The sequence below is a fragment of the Ursus americanus genome, chromosome 34 (assembly GCF_024610735.1).
Source record: "Ursus americanus isolate L20-20 chromosome 34, mUrsAme1.1.p, whole genome shotgun sequence".
Lineage (NCBI taxonomy): Eukaryota > Metazoa > Chordata > Mammalia > Carnivora > Ursidae > Ursus > Ursus americanus.
In genome coordinates this window covers 1,460,426-1,476,196 of record NC_142160.1, presented here as the reverse complement: position 1 = coordinate 1,476,196, position 15,771 = coordinate 1,460,426, and the positions used below count along the sequence as shown (strand labels likewise).

The following is a 15,771-nucleotide window of genomic DNA, read 5'->3' as shown; positions in this document are numbered from 1 at the left end:
ACCTCGAGCTCGCAGAGGAGGCCTCCGCCCGCCGCCGCCCTCCGTGGGGACGGTCCAGCCCTCGCACCCGCCGCCCGCCACCGCCCGAGAGCCGCGCGCGAAGACCCGGATGAAGGCGCGGGCGGGCCGGCCGCGGCGGCCTGAGGGAAGGCAACGCGGGCGCCGGGAGGCCGGGGCGGGGGCGGGCGCGAACGCAGTGCACGAGGGCATTGGCCGGGCCGCTTGACTGACGTGCGCCTCGCCCTTTCGCCTCGGCCGAGCCGGGCTCGCCGGGACCCCACTGGAGGGCGGCGGCTGGGCCCGCCCCGCGCTGGGCGGCCTGCGGAGGGACGGGCGGGCCTGCCTACCCTGCCCGCGCCCCGCTTCCTATTGGACGAGCTGAAGAGTGGCGGCGGCGCCCCGCCCCCCGCGCGTGATGGACGGGCGCCGTCACGTGGCGCCGAGGGCGCGCTGGGCGGTCGTACGCCCCGCGGAGGCCGGGGTCCCCGCTGTGCCTCAGTTTACCCGTCTGTGGCTGAGGCAGTCGCGTCTGCGGGCTGTCCCAGCTTTCGAAGATTCTTGTCTTCGGATGCTTCTCGAAGCGAGCCTTAATCTTCCCACTTTCAAGTACGCGCTGCGCCGCGCGCGCTGTGACTTTCCCGGGGCAGGTCCCGGGGCGCGCGGAGCAGGTGCCCGTGCGGGTGGGTGCGCCCCGGGGGACCGCCCCCGGGCCCGCGCGGCTCCTTCCCGCTTGGTAACGCGGTGCGCACCGTCTGCGAGTGAGCAGGTCGCGTCTGCCCGGTGCGTTCGTTCACACCTCCCAGCTCCCGCGGTGCTGCCCCCCACACGTGCCAGAGGCGAGAGAGAGTTTGTTTCGTGGGAACCTAGAGGAGGGCACGCTTGAGCTTGCCTGAGAGCGGGGCCGCATTCCGGGAGGACTCCTGGGAGGAAGAGGTGCTCAGGCCGGAGCGCGAGCCCACTGAGCTGGCTGGATGCGTGGCGCACCCGGCTAGCAGGTGCCATGGACTTGAAACGCGCGGCCCAGGCCAGGGTCCATGTGCTGTCAGGGACTTGCGCTGGGAGCCCCGTAGCACTATGAGCCTTTCTGACATTTTCTTTACTCACCTGAAAGTTCTCGGGAACTTTGGAAAAGTGCGTATGAAATACATTACCCCTTACTTTCCAGTCCAGGCCGACCAAGCAACTCCAAAGTCCACGATGGAAAAGATTAATGGATACGACCGTATACGTGAAAAACCAATTTAAAAAAGAAGAACTTACTGTTAAAAGGCCAATGACAAATTGGAACAATTTTGTAAAATCTATAACTGACAAAACATTAATTAAAATGCCTAGCGGTTAAGAGCAGGAACCCGAACCAGACGCTGCGTGTAAATCCCATTTCTGCCTCCCCCGACTACACCACGTCGCAGCGCTGGGCACACTGCTCCATTCTGTGCCTAGGAAGGCTAAAATGGGGATTCTAGTCATACCTAGCTCAGGTTTAGGTGAGTCTGCATTACCAGTACTCAGTGCTTGCTGCATATAAGCACTGTAGAAGTGCTAACATGTCCTTAATATGTAACGGGGATTTTTTTCTCAAATCAATAGGGAAAAAATGGACACTCCATCAAAATAGGGACAAAGGACATGAACTGGCAATTCACAAAAGAAATAAAAATGACCCATAAATGTGAAAAGATGCTGGCCCTCATTAGTAGTCAAATAAATAGAAATCACAGCCCTCCCCAAGTTCATAGTCCTCACTTAAACATGCCATGAAAAACTATGATGGTTGGTAATGTCAGTCTCTACAGATACACGGAAGTTACAAAGCTTATATTGTTAAGCAAGAAGTAAGGTTACAAAATTATGTGTATAACATGACCCCATAAGTCTTAAACATCAGTTAGCTCTGGAATTACTGGTGATCTTTATTGTCTTTACCTATTTCTGGATTTTTTTAAATTTATTTATGTGTGAGAGAGAGAGAGAACTGGGTGAGAGGGGCAAAGGGAAAGGGAGAGAGAAACGTATGCAGACTCCCTGCTGAGCAAGGAGCCTGACACCGGGGGTCCACACACCACTCACTCTCACGACCCTGAGATCACTACCTGAGCCAAGACCAAGAGTCAGACACTTAACCGACTGTACCTGGTTACAGGTGCCCCATCTATTTCTGGATCCTTACCACTGAGTATGTGCTGTTTTCATAATCAGGAAAAAAATAGAAAAGTTATCCAGACATGGTCAGTTTTTCCCCAATACCCATTTTTCTGCAATAAACAGGAGCCTGGTTTTTAGGTAACAGCAGAAGTAGTGTCCTGGGATGGAGCCATGTGACTATGTTCTGGCTGCTGAGATGTGGGCGCAAGGATGGGTGAGGTCTCTGGGTTCTGCCCTCCAGGGGAAAGGCTTGCCTCTTCTCTCCCCACTGATTCCCAGTGCGCTGGGTGGAATGGAGTGTGGTGGAGAGCCACCTAGAGTGAACCCCTATCCTCTGGTGGCATCATAGGGCATCCTCCACAAAAGCTTGGACTGTGGCAGAGACATGACTTCCATCTGGTTTGAGCCCCTCAGGTGTGGGAACACTTCACAGCAAGCTAGCCTGAGCAGGCGGGCATGCCCAACCTGCGTCTCGTTCTGCAGGTGGGTCTAGGGAAGGAGGAGAGCACATCTTGTAGACCGCCTTGCAGCTTTTGGAATAGAGCAAACGTAGGTCAAAGTCCCGGCATCCGTGTCCCGGGGGGCCCCCTCGGGCACAGACACAGCATTCACTCAGATCACAGCAGGGAAGTGCTGTGGGATGGCTGGGTGACAAACAGAAGAGGGGGAGAAGCAGGAGGAACACGTATGACTGGGCACAACTACAAAGAGCTGCCGGCAACGCAGACCGGCCTGCAGTAACCCTTGGGTTCAAGTCGGAGCTTGTGCCGCGGCCGGGCCTCAGCCTCCCTCTCCACTCCCCGTGCTCCTACCACGGCTCAGGCTCCCTGGAATGCTCATCCCCTCTTTGTCTGGCAGGTCCTTGTCCTTTGGATGGCCCTTAAGCCTGGCCTGCTCAGAGAGCCCTTTCCTGACCACGCAGCCTGAGCTCCCCACTTGATCACACTAGGCCATCTTTGAGCACTCTGAACCTGGCCTGCTTGTCTGCATTTTCACGGCTGTGTCCCCATCTCCTAGAACAGGACCTCAGGCATACAGTAGGTGCTCAATCTCTTCGTGTGGAATCAAAAAACAACAAGCGCAGTTCACAGTGCTTGAGCTCGAAGAACACCAATGGTGGAGAGGTCACAGTGGAGTCCAGGTCGTGAGGGCCACGAGCAGGGGACAATGTGGAAAGGCAGAGTGAGCAGGAGACACGGAGTTCTGAGAAGACCTGCGAACTCCCATGGGACCCCAAAGGCCCAATGTCCTTGCGGCCTCGCTGTCCCCATCTCACTGCTAGTCCACAGCTCTCTGCAGGCAGCCGCAGGACAGAACACACCCTCCACCCTGGTTTTCTGGCAGCCGAAACTTGGAGTAAAGCAAACACAGTCCTGGGAGCTCCCTGTGACGCTGTCCGTGCCCAGGTGAGATTGGGGGCATCTCGGGCTCCTCTCCCCTGGCCCAGCACTCAGCTGGGTGCAGATGATCAGCTTGTCTCTGGGCCTCCCTGCTCTTCAAAGCTCGGTCTTCTCGCCCTTACTCCTGGGTCCCCGCCTTGGGTCCAGGTCGCCGCAGAGCTCCCGTGTGTGTCGATCCGGAAGAAGATGTCTGAGCAGTGCCTCCCGAGGGCCCACACTCTGCCTGCCTGTGGCTCCAGGGGCCTCCTGTTCCCCTGCACACCCGCTGGAAACGTGCTGGCCTGGGAAGTCACAGTCGGATGGGGGAGAGCCTATGCTTGGCAAATGCCCCCCAGTGTCCCTGGGGGAGGCGCAGTTATTATATAGTCCACTTCCACCAGAGGCTGCAAACTGGTGATGGCCGGGAGGTCCCATCTGGTTCACAGAAAGGCTTTGTTCCGCCCACGCAATGTTTTAAATCTATTTTTAATTAGCTGACAGCTTTCAAAAGAATCAAGACATTTAACATAAAAAATCTGGATTTCTTGCTTTTCTCAAAAAAAAAAAAAAACAACGGGATCTCTGGCTACACTCAGCCTACATTCCAACAGGACAATCTTTTCTTTATGCGCAGCGTGGGCTCTGCTATTTGTCACAGTATCCCACCCCCCTGGCCCCCCGCCTGTTTCATTTTTATTATGAGCCTGGCTCCGTGCTCAGCTGAGTTTGTGTCCCCACCACCTCCTCTTTGGGGCATGGCTCCGGCCCGACTTGGGTGTAGGCCAAGCAGAATCTTTCCTGGGAATGGATCGAACAGGGACAGGGAGGAGAGACCTCACCCACCCCACCCACAGCCTCACACCCCAATCTGTAATGAGGGGAGAAGAAGTCATTCTGCAGAAAATACACAAAACAAGTGTTGAAAACAGAAAGGAAAGAGACGGGTCTGAGTCTCCGGGTCCTGTCATCCCCAAGGCCACCCCACTTTGCCCCCATGTGTTTTCAGATGTCCCTGACCAGGAGGTATCAGAAACAGGGGAGGGGGGGTTGAGAAAGACCTTTGGAACCCACACGGCCAGCTGTGGTTTCAGACAAATCTCAGATCTCCCTCCCCACCTCCCCCAATTTCTTCAGCTCTGCGATGCGGACTCTGCTGCTAACCTTCCGAGGTGGCATATGTCATTATGTGAAGCATAACTGGGGCTACCGAGGATTCCATAAGCACTTACTGAATTTTGTGGCAAATGTTTAACTAAACCCAGGTGGGCTGGCATTAAGAAGAGCCCCTTCCCTCCTGAAGAACGGCAGCGGTGTCCTTTAAGGAGACATTTTCTAGATCAGTACTGCCTTCAAGGACTCTGGGATGGGCTGGAACCAGCCAGGCCTCCACCCATTGGACTGGGATTCGCATTAAGTCCCCTCCCTCCGAGGACTGTGTCTTCTTGGGCTAGTTATCTCAGTTCTTGGACCCTGCGGTTCTTCCTATAAAGTGCAGATAATAAATCTCATCTCTTTCAGTGACTTTGAGAATGGAATTGGAATTAACTCACCAGCAGGAGTGGCTCGTAGTTATACTAAGCATTTGACAAATTGTGGTTATCATGACGGACGTCTAAAGGCCACGGGCGAGAGCCAGCCGAAGGCTTCACTTGCCGAGAATCACTGCTATTGTGATTTCTAGTATCAGAGGCCCAACCGAGCCATGAAAGTCATCAGAGCACAAAGCCGTTCTGTTCAGCTGTGCCAAGAGCTCCCTCGTGCAGCACTCACCCCATGGCCAAGCCAGCGGCCCCCACGATTCAGAGCCTCCAATGTGAGCTTCAGACAAGCTGGTACAGCAGATTTCCGCTTAAAAAAAAAGAAAGAAAAGGAAAAGTTTCGGATAGTCATTAGCCATGTAAGACCCCCAAATCAAGAGAGAAACCACAATGTTAAAAGAATCTTTTTTTTTCTTTTTAAGAAGTAAAGTCTAGCAACTTTCAAGTTGCAGCCAAAATGATTGTTGCCGGCATTTTGAGGCCAAAGTGCTGCGTTGTCCGGTTGATTCCCCGGACCCAGCCCCACTTCCCTGCGCGGGCAGAACGGGGACGAAAGGGATATGGGCTCCCGGGAAGCTTTGTCTTTTCCTCTGGTTCTGGCACCATGCCTGACCTGCCTTGCACAAGGTATCCTCAAACACTTGCTGGGATCGGGGGCCCTCCGCACCACGGCTCGTCCGCCAGGAGCTGGCCAGCACGGGGCTGGTCTCAGGGGTGACAGAGGCAGCCATGTCTCTTCCTTTGACGGGCTCTTGGAAATAACGCCCGATGGACACAGTGTCCGTGGCGGGGCCCTGTGGGGACACACCACCCCTGCGTGTCTGCCCGTCCACCTTGAGCCTCCGATGCTCGTGGAGAAACCGCACCGCGTTCGAGTGTTGCAGGAGCGTCTTCATCTGCTGGCCCAGCTGCAGGGCTGCGTCAGGTTCCCGGGCAACCAGCTGTAACTTCTCCCACTTGGAGGAGAGCTCGCTCTCTGGCTGCCTCTTCCAAGGGGCTCTCGGGCACTCGATCCACCGAGCAGGCCGTCTCCGTGGCATGGATCATGGCCCGCGTGTCGGTGGCCCTGGTGCGGAGCTCCCACAGCAGCTTCCGCGTGGCCTGCCGAGGCGGTGGGAGCACTTCCTTAGGAAAGACCTCCCGAGGGCAGGCGTGGGCATGCTTCACGGCATTGTCTCGGCCTCTTGTCCTCCATGGGCCAGGGACTCCTCGGGTGTGGCTGCCACCCGTGGTCGCCAGCCCAGCACCCATTTTTCACCTTTCCTTCCCAAAGAACCCTGGGCCCTGCCAGCAATGTGCGGGCAACTAAAAATACTATGTTCGTTTCCTGCTTCCCTCGCAGTTAGGGGTGACCAGGCGCGCAACAGAAGCAGAAGCAGGAGTGGTTGGGTGGGGCCCCTGGGAAAGTGGCTTCAAAGTGCGCAGACGCGTCTGGGACAAATCTTGACCCCTGCCCTTCCCCTTCCTCCGGCTGGTGCCCACACGGGGCAGCACCCTGTGACCGTGTGTGACAAGGGCATCTCTGGCATGGCCGAAGAAGAGGGCAGAGCATCGAGGGCACCGAGCTGGACATCTCAGTAGGAAAACAGAACCCTTAGTTTTTAAAAACCACCGCTCATGAGCTTTCATTACAATCAAATGCGGATCCTTGTTGAGCGAAAGGCCAAATAGAAGGGTTACTCCTATAATTTTGAGGGGATGAAGTCTCAGACCCACCTGTTGTGATCTTTCTAGAAAAAGTCAAGATCTCCTGCCCGGGACTGTCCTTGGCCACAGCCCCGCCCTGTCTTGGCCCACCAGCCTGTCACCGCTCATCAACCTCAGCTCCCGTCAGCTCTGTGACTTGCCTTGTGTCACGGGAGGCTCAGTGAGACCCTGCAGACCCTGGTGGCATCTTGGCTCGGATGGCTGGAGAGCCCTGCATCTGAGATTCCTGCTTGCGGAAAAGGGACCCGGGTCCTGCAGAGAATGGAGTGAGAGGGGACTCTGCAGGGCGTACAGCCACACCCAGCACACAGTAGGCCCTTGGCAGACGGGGCTCGCCTTCCCCACACCTCCTCCGCCCCAGCAGCCAGGGGTGTCCCTGCAGTCCCACACCGGTCCCCACAGCACAATACAAATGCGTCCCGACGCTGCCTGCCGACTGCGAAGTTGATCCGTCTGCTGCCCGTCAGTGCCCCCTGTAGCCCGCCCGGAGCGTGTTGGGGCGTCTTATTTGACCCACTAGAGCAATCTTCCCATGGGCAGCCAACACAGCCATGACCGCCACACAGCAGAGCCTCGCAGCGCTGACTGACACGCTGCAGAAAGATGAAGGGACGTGGAGCGGGGTGGGGCAGGCGGCTGTTGACTTGGGGTGGTCTGGGAAGGCGTCTCGGAGAACTGTCTTCGGAGGGCAAGACCGAATGATGGTCACGCGCTGGTCTGACCTGAAGGGGAGTTTGCCCAGGCAGACGCGCCACAAGCACAAAGGATGTCTGAGGAGCAGCCAGGCACTGAGGCTGAGACACAGCCGGGCACAGAGTGGGGGCACGGCGGGTAGAGAGGCAGCGGGCCAGGCCTTGGGTTTATTCACAGTATGTGGACCCCCCCCCCACCACCAAGTGGGGATTTTGAACGAGGGAATGGCATGAGCTAAAGTGCTATTAGTGGGGCTGTGTGGGCACGAGGAGCTCACGTGGGCGCCACTGCAGCATCCAGGCCAGAGGTGAGGATGGTGGGACCCTCGGGGAGGCCCGAGCACCGCCAGGGCTGTCACAGAGCGCAGCAAGCTGACCGGGGGCCCAGGGAGCTGCACAAGTGGGGACGGCCAGGAAAGGCCACGGCCACTCCTGCCAGTCCACAACGGATGAGGGCCATGGAAACGAGGGTTTTCCGGGGGTGGTGGCTGCCGCAGGCAAGAGAGAGCAAAGTGGATGGAGAGCAGGCCAGTGAGCTCATGCGTACCCTTCACGCACCTGGGTCTTGCAAGATGTTAAATATCTCTTTCTCTTTCTTTTGAGTTTTTAGTATTAGTTTGGTTGTTCTTTAGCTTCCAAGAAAACGTACAGTTCCGTGCTATACAAGAAATATTAAATACTACAAATTGTGGACTTTTTTTACACTTGTAAAATTATCTATTTTGTGATAAATAAATATAAAATGATGTATTTCCTAAGTATTTCAGGCTTTGTATAGAGAAGAGAACCACAAATACAACAAAAAAATGTGACACAGATTCCAACACTGGGTGAGTCATTTGACTTTCTGCTTTTATGATAAGAAATAGGTGATGCTGTAAAATTATTTTGTAATGCGACAGCGGCTCCCATGGAGAAACTCACAAGAGAGCGGACTTGTTTATTTCCCCAGCCCTGGATCTCATTTAAAATACGACTGGCTCCTCTGGCCGTGGGGTGAGCTGGGGGTGAGATGGCAAGTGCCCTGGAGCGGAGCCCTCCCGCTCAGTGGGGACTGTGGGGCCAGCTTTCAAAACTACCCGCGTTTGTCCGCCACTGAACGTCAGCTTCACGCGTCCCTGCTCCTTTCACAGAACTGAGACACTAACGACACATACTCACCGGTCTATCCAGCAGGGCCATGAAATCACTGAGCAGGACCCCGTGTCGCTCACTGCCGGACACCCGCCGTCGAGCACCCAACGAGCGCCCGACAGATTCGACAGATACAAACACCCAAGTGAACACAGAGGGGGTGGATGCTTCCTCCACTGACAAGGCCAGAGGGTGGGGGGTGGGGGCGAAAATCCCATCTCTTCAAAACATCCTGAGTTTTACCACAGCTTTAGTGAGTGTAACTGACATGGGAAAAGTATACAATTTGACAGGTTTCGAAGCTTGTTGGGTGAGGGGAAGCCAGGGTGGCAAGCGCATCTATCCAGCGCCCCTTTGCAATCTCCTCCCTTGCACCCCCCGTGCCCCCGACCGCAGGCCACGCGGCAGTCCCTCGGGTTCTATATACAATGGAATTGTGCCCTGTTTTGTCTGCCTTCTTTCACACAGCAACTTTCAGATGCGTTTCCAGGTGGTTGTGTACCCGTTTGTTTATGCACTCGTCCCGATGTTTGGGTTGTTTCCAGTTTTTGTCTATTATAAATAAAACTGCGGTGAACGATCGCGTGCACGTCTTTGTAGGCATAGATGTTTTCTTTCCTCTTGGATACTGAGACCCAGGAGTGGAATGACTGGATCATATGTTTAACTTTTTAAGAAACGGCCAAACTGTTTTCCGAAGTGTTTGTACCATTTTCTGTTCCCCGCGACCATGTATGACAGCCCCACTTCCTCCGCGTCCTCGCCAGCACTTGGTGTGGCCTTGCATTTCCAACAGTGTGAGCGGGATCTCGTTGTGACCAGCAGCACTGAGAAGCCTTTCATGTGCTGTTTGCTCTCTGTATACCTTCTTTGGTGAAGAGTCTGTACAAACACTTTGCCTATTTCGATTGTTTGTTTTTTTTTATTGTTGAGTTTGAAGGGCACCTGGGTGGTTTAATCATTAAGGGTCTGCCTCTGGCTCAGGTCATGATCTCAGGGTCCTGGGATCAAGCCCCGTGTCAGGATCCTTGCTTAGCAGGGAGCCTGCTTCTCCCTCTCCCTCTGCCGCTCCCCCTGCTTGTGCTGCTTCTCTCTCTCTCTCTCTCTCTGTCAAATAAATAAATAAAACCTTAAAAAGAAATACTATAGAAAAAAATACTATAATTAACAAAATAAAATCTTGATTTATTAAAATAACACCAAAATAAACAAAGCACTGAATAAATTAATCAAGAAAAAGAGAGAGAAGATAAAAACATATGAAATAAGAAATGAGAAGGGAGAAATAACCATTGAATCAAATGAATATTTTTTAATAGAAGATTACTTTTAATTATATGTAAAATCCAGATATCACAGATAATTTCCTAAGAAACAATAGCTTAACATTATTGACCCCATTAGAGAGAGAAAGCTTGAGCAGAATAGTTTCTGTACAACAAAATAAAGTTATTGAGAAACTATTCCACTCAAAATCACCTGGCCCCATTGCTCCCAAAGAAGAATTCTACCAAATCTTCAACGTTTTCCAGAGCATGGAACAGAGGACTTTGAAGTGTCTTTTATCATCAAACAAGTAGGATGTTAGGACACAACCCTGAAAAGATGATATCAAAAGAGGGAAATTCACAGATTACCTATAAATATGAGTGCAATTACAGTGAATACAATATCAGGGAAGAAACGACAGCACCACACTGCTGTAATGTGTGGCCGAGTGGGATGTGTTCAAGAGTGAAGGTTGTGTTTTCATTTCCATCCCGTTCAGAATAGCTAGTAGTTTCCACTTCGGTTTCTTCCTTGATCTGTGGGTTATTTCGTTTTCAAATACTTGGAGGCATCCCAGAGATCTCTGTTGTTGAACTCTAATTTAACTGCACTGTGGTCAGAGAAGGACTTTGTGTGATTTCAATCCCTCTGCACAGTCTGACTCGCTCCACGGTCTGTCGTGGCGAGCGCCGTGCTCTGCGGCTGCTGCGCAGAGCAGCGGAGTGTTGTCCGCCCAGTGCTGCCGTCCGCGCCTACAGGTTCTCGGCTGGATTCCTGCCTACTTGCTCTGCCAGCGGTGGGGAGACTGGTTTCTAAAGTTATGGATTTCTCTATTTCTCCTGGGCCTTCTATCAGCTTCTGCTTTGTGTATCTCGGAGCCTCCTTACTAGATGCGCAGACATGTAGGACCGCTACGTTCTCTCCATTTGTTGACCTTGCACCAAAACGAAGTGACCTGCAGGGCACCGGAGTAGCGCAGTGGGTTGAGTGTCCCACTTCTGACTTCAGCTCAGGTCATGATCTCAGGGTCATGAGATCGAGCCCTGAACTGGGGTGTGCACTCAGCGTGGAGTCTGCTTGAGATTCTCTCTCCCTCTGCCTTGCTCCCCCCCCCCCCAATAAATAAAGTCTTTAAAAAAATGAAGTGACCTTCTTTACCTCTGATAATATTATCTGGTCTGAGATCGGCTTTTTGTGACGTTGGTAAAGCCCCTGTAGTTTCTTCGACTCCTGTTAGCACGACTTGTTTCTCCCCATTTCTCACTTCCTACCTGTTTGTGTGTCTTCCTCTTTGAAGTGTATGTATCACAGGCAGCAGACAGTGGGGTCTTGATTTTTTAATCCGTTCTGACAATCACCTTTGTAATTGGAGGATTTAGCTCACTTTCATTGCATGTGATTACTGATGTGGCTACATTTGAGTTTTATCATCTTGCTATTTGTTTCTGGTTTTTGTTCCTTTTTTTCTACCTTCTTTAGGGTCGAGTGTTTTTCGTGATCTCGTTTTATCTCCAGGGCTGGCTTATTCCCTGTAACTCTGTCTTTGCCACTTCGGTGGTTGCGTTAGGGCGGATCGCATCTTGCACTGACCCCGGTCTGCCTCCGAGATGCTGCAGCCCCTCACACACGGTGCCCTCCCACCTTGCCCCTCCTGGCCTTCGTGCTCTTCTCATCCTGCATTTCACTTTTACATTTTGTAAATGCCAAAATATATTGTTTTTAAAGCGATTATCTTTTAGAGAGATTTATATAATACAAGAAAAATCTTGGAAAGTTCTTGTTGGCTTTGTTTCTCCATATAGATCCAGATTTTCCTTCTGCTCAAAGGGACTCCCTTTAACGTCTCTTCAAGTGTGGGTGTGCTGGTGAGGAATTCTTTCAAGTTTTGTATGTCTGAAAAAGTTTTTATTTTGCCTTTACTTTTGAAAGATATTTTCAGTGGATATAGAATTCTAGATTGCTTTTATTTTTTAAATGCATACTTCTAAAATTTTGCTTCACTGTCTTCTTGCATAGATTGTTTCCATGAGAAATCCGATGTCATCCTTATTTTTGTTCTGTGTGGAACATCTTTTTCCCCCTCTGGTCACTTTTAGGATTTTTCTCTTCATCACTGGTTTTCAGCACTTTGTTGTCGTTTTTTATAAGATTGTATTTTATTTATTGGTTAGATTTGTGGTCCCCAAAGAGCTTGCGCATCCATATATTGGTTCTCCATCACTGAGGCACATCTGATTGACTCTGTTTCCCTCCATGTCCCAGCTCTATGCCCTCAGGACCCGCCATGCCCCGGGCCAGTGACATCTGCGGAATGTGTTCTTAAGTAGGTATCAAGGGTCACCTGCACAGGACGCCCCGGCAGGTGGAGCACGTGGGTGATGATAGTACAGGGATGCTCGACTGGTCATGTAGCAAGAGCACACCACACTGGGTACTCCATGGAATCCTCACAACGACCGCGTTAGATGGTAATTGTGCGAGGAAGCTGGGAAGGTTCCAAGACGCTGGGGAATGGGCCCACAGACACGCCACCAGGAAGGGGCAGCACTGGGATTAGAAGAAGAAGAGCGAAGTCCCTTCCACTCTGCCACGCCATGGCCTCCTGGGGCTTGCGAGGAGGACCGGCTGCGGCATACATAGCGCACTTGGTGAGGTGCCCGCCACTTGGCTGACATTATACACGTGGTAGCTACGGATGATATCGTAAGGGCCTCCACAATGTCAAGCCCACTGCAGGCTCACAGTGAGCACCACGTGGGTGGAAAGAAGGAGGACCCTTCACGTTCCCTCCACTAGTGTGGGGCTTGGGATAAGCACGCACGTCTCGGCAGGGGAGATAACCACCGACCATGATGCAGAACCACTGAGAATTTGTGGCAGACAAAACTGATTTTCAAAGGCAGAGTCCAAACAGCAACACTTAACAGTACACTCCTCTCTCGAGCCTTCTTACTGGCATGGCCTGCCTGCCCAGCACTGCCACCATGTCCTCGCAGGAGGAGGGACAGCTGAAGGAACACAGCAGAGGCTGGAGCGGCCTGGTGGCCCAGGACGTCACCTGAAGCAGGGAGTCACAGGGACACTCTGCTCCATCAGGATGGACCCCCCAGGACTCTGCTCTGAAGAGCTGGAAGCCCCTGGCGCCATGAGACCATCTCTTGAGGCCATGTCTGTGCTCCCAGGATTGGTCATAGAGCTTCAAGCCGGAGCCAAATTATGAAGACCAGGGAATCATCTTGACCTCCTCCAAAGAAATCACCAGCTTAGTTCATGCCCTGCAGTAAACAAAGCGGCCTAAAGCTGGTGGGCAGTGCTCCGTACTCTGCAAAGCCAGGAGCATCGCGGCCCTCCAGGGTCGTTGAGGGAATCAGATGGGCTAGAACTAAAGCCGACTGGGGTTGTGTCCAATTCATACCTGAGTTTTATCTGACACGGGATCATCCTGAAGTTTGTACCAAAGGGGAAAACTACCTGCATCAAATTACCTTCGAAGGTCCCTTGACTGGGGTATGAGGTGCAGAGGACACAGGGTTTTGCATCAGTCTTGCTGCAGACACGTGCATGTAACTGCACGACGTTTTGAGTGTGGTACAGGGTACAGTGAGGGTTCGTGTGCGTCCGGTATGAACAACACGCTCAGCTCTCCAGAGAGCAGGAACCAGCAGGAGGACTGGCAGCTTCGCTGGCCCCCCCGTACCCCACCCTCTGTCACTGGGACGATGAGGGCTAGCCACATCCTAAATCTGGAGATGCTGCTACTTCAGTGTAACTGCGTGAGCCCCTCTCTCGTGGTCCCCTGAATCCTGCTGTGGACTGCGTGGCTCAATGCCGCATACGCCCCATCCTCGGGCTCCAGCGTGAGGAGTGAAGAGCATCAGTGCTGGTGTGGGAACATTTTCGGAAGGGATCCTCTGCTATTCTCCTGAGCAGACACCTGATTTCAACTGTAAGGCTGCTGAGCAATCTGGCAGACTGGGCAGCTTGGCAAGAGTAAACTGAAGTTGGAAGCGGGTACAGATTCGTGGGCTCCCCGCGCTCTTCGCACATCTGAGCGAGCTGGCGGTGCTCCGTGGTGTGCACTGTCTCTGGGGCCTTCTCAGACTTGTCCAGTGCGTTTTCAGCCAGGATGTCCCCCTGCAACCGTTTTCTTCCTCTTCCCCTCAGAGAGATGAGCTAAAACACAGAGGCACGAGCCTGTGGCAAGTGCCCATCGCCAACTGTGATGTCACCACGGGGAGGGGGCCCCGCCTGCCAGTCCTCTCCTGGGTAGCCTGTGCCCCCCGGGCACACTCCAAGATGACGATGACGCACAGGGGAGCACAGACAGGGAGGAACCTGGTCTCCTGGGGTGACCGCGAAGACCAGGGTAGCAGCCTTGAGGACAGGGCGCCTGAACTAGGCACTGAGGACCCAAGTGTATTAACTGCATCTCTCATTTGCTGCTTTCGACGCTCTGGCGTCTGGGGCCCTGCAGACCCTGGAAGGAAGGGCCACGCCAGGAGATGGTGAAGGACTCAGCTGCCTTCACATGCAAACCAGCCCGCGTGGAGCCACACCGTGGCCTCTGTCAGTTCTTTCCGCCCGATCACTGTGCCTGCCCTGGTCACCCGGCACCAGGTGCAGACATCCTTGGGGGCCCCTGTGCCCAGAGCCCGCTGGGGTCATTCACCTGCTAATCCCAAACCTGCTGCACTCTGCCTCACCTGTTCCTTCCCATGGAAATCAAGGTAACTCGCCAGCTGACCCCAGTGCCTCCCCGTGTGGCCCTCCATGGCAGGTCCACCCCTCGGGAACGGTGGGTAGCGAGCTACCCTCTGATCTGATGGCCGCCCGCCACACCTGAGTCGTGATAAAACCTACGTTTTAAAGCACAACAGACAAGACCAGGTGCCGCCGTCACAATCCACCCACCTCAGATCCGTCTGTTCAGAAAACCTTTACTCAGGGCACGCTATGCTGGGGATGTGAGGGTGAACGGGACAGACACCCCTGGCCCCCCTCGGGGCTCTGAACGCTGAGGGGGACACACATGCCACACAGCCACCATGCCAGCGCCTCCCTCAGGTCTCCAGCCAGACCATCGACCTAAAGCTGTCTTTTCCACCTGTGCCGCTTGGGGCTCAGTGTGAGCAAATAACTGCGTGTGCGTCTCTGTGGAGGAAACGTGTGGTGGGCTCCCCAGAGCCTGAAGGGAAAGCTCCAAGCCACGTCCCAGCTGCGCGAAGTACGCGTCAGGAGGGTCCTACAACGGATACCCTACAATGGACAGCAGGTGTGCGTGCGTGTGTGCGCAGGGAACACAGCAGTAAGAAAATGAACGGCTGGGACACACAGCACGGACGAGTCTCCAAGAAATTACGTGGAGTGGAAGAAACCAGTTATGAATAACACACGCGCTATGTCCTGTCCGTCTGGGCTACACCTGCCCCGCGAGCACTTTCCTCTGGGGAACACCCCCCAAACCCAGGCTCAGCAGAGGCGCCAGTCACCTTCCGCACCCTCAATTTTCCTGGGTCTGGCGGACAGACGTCAGAGGAGCCTTGTTTTACAGGGAATTCCCTCGTCCCTACTGTTAAGTGTGTGACTTAGAAGCACACTGGGGGGACCAGAGATGGTGTGCAGCCACCTGGACGGGGCTCAGCCCGCGGAGGAAGCCAACAGCAGCCATGTCCACAGCTGGCAGTAAGGGGACATGGCGGAATGAGCACATTATTTAGCGCTGTGAGGCCACTGCAGGAAGAACTCTCTAGAACAAGTTCCAAGGGGCTGCCTCTGGTGGGCCTGGGCCGGGGGGAGATGCAGCAGAGGCCATGGCTTTCACTCTCCATCTTTTCTAAGGTTGACCCTTCAGCACCTTTTCTAAGGTGCTACTTGGAGAAGACTTTAAAACAAATACAAAATAAGTGA

The 15,771-nt window shown here is 53.7% G+C and overlaps 1 protein-coding gene across 1 annotated transcript; it reads right to left on the bottom strand.

Moving 5' to 3' along the window:
• Window positions 1–5,336: 5,336 nt before the first annotated feature.
• LOC148107154 (uncharacterized) lies at window positions 5,337–14,636 on the bottom strand. The gene is given in 8 exon segments (XM_087858766.1): window positions 5,337–6,091; window positions 7,740–7,813; window positions 8,623–8,771; window positions 12,036–12,059; window positions 12,062–12,128; window positions 12,818–12,872; window positions 13,688–14,037; window positions 14,568–14,636. Coding segments are annotated over 8 exon segments (1,386 nt in total). The 3' UTR covers window positions 5,337–5,493.
• Window positions 14,637–15,771: the final 1,135 nt, after the last annotated feature.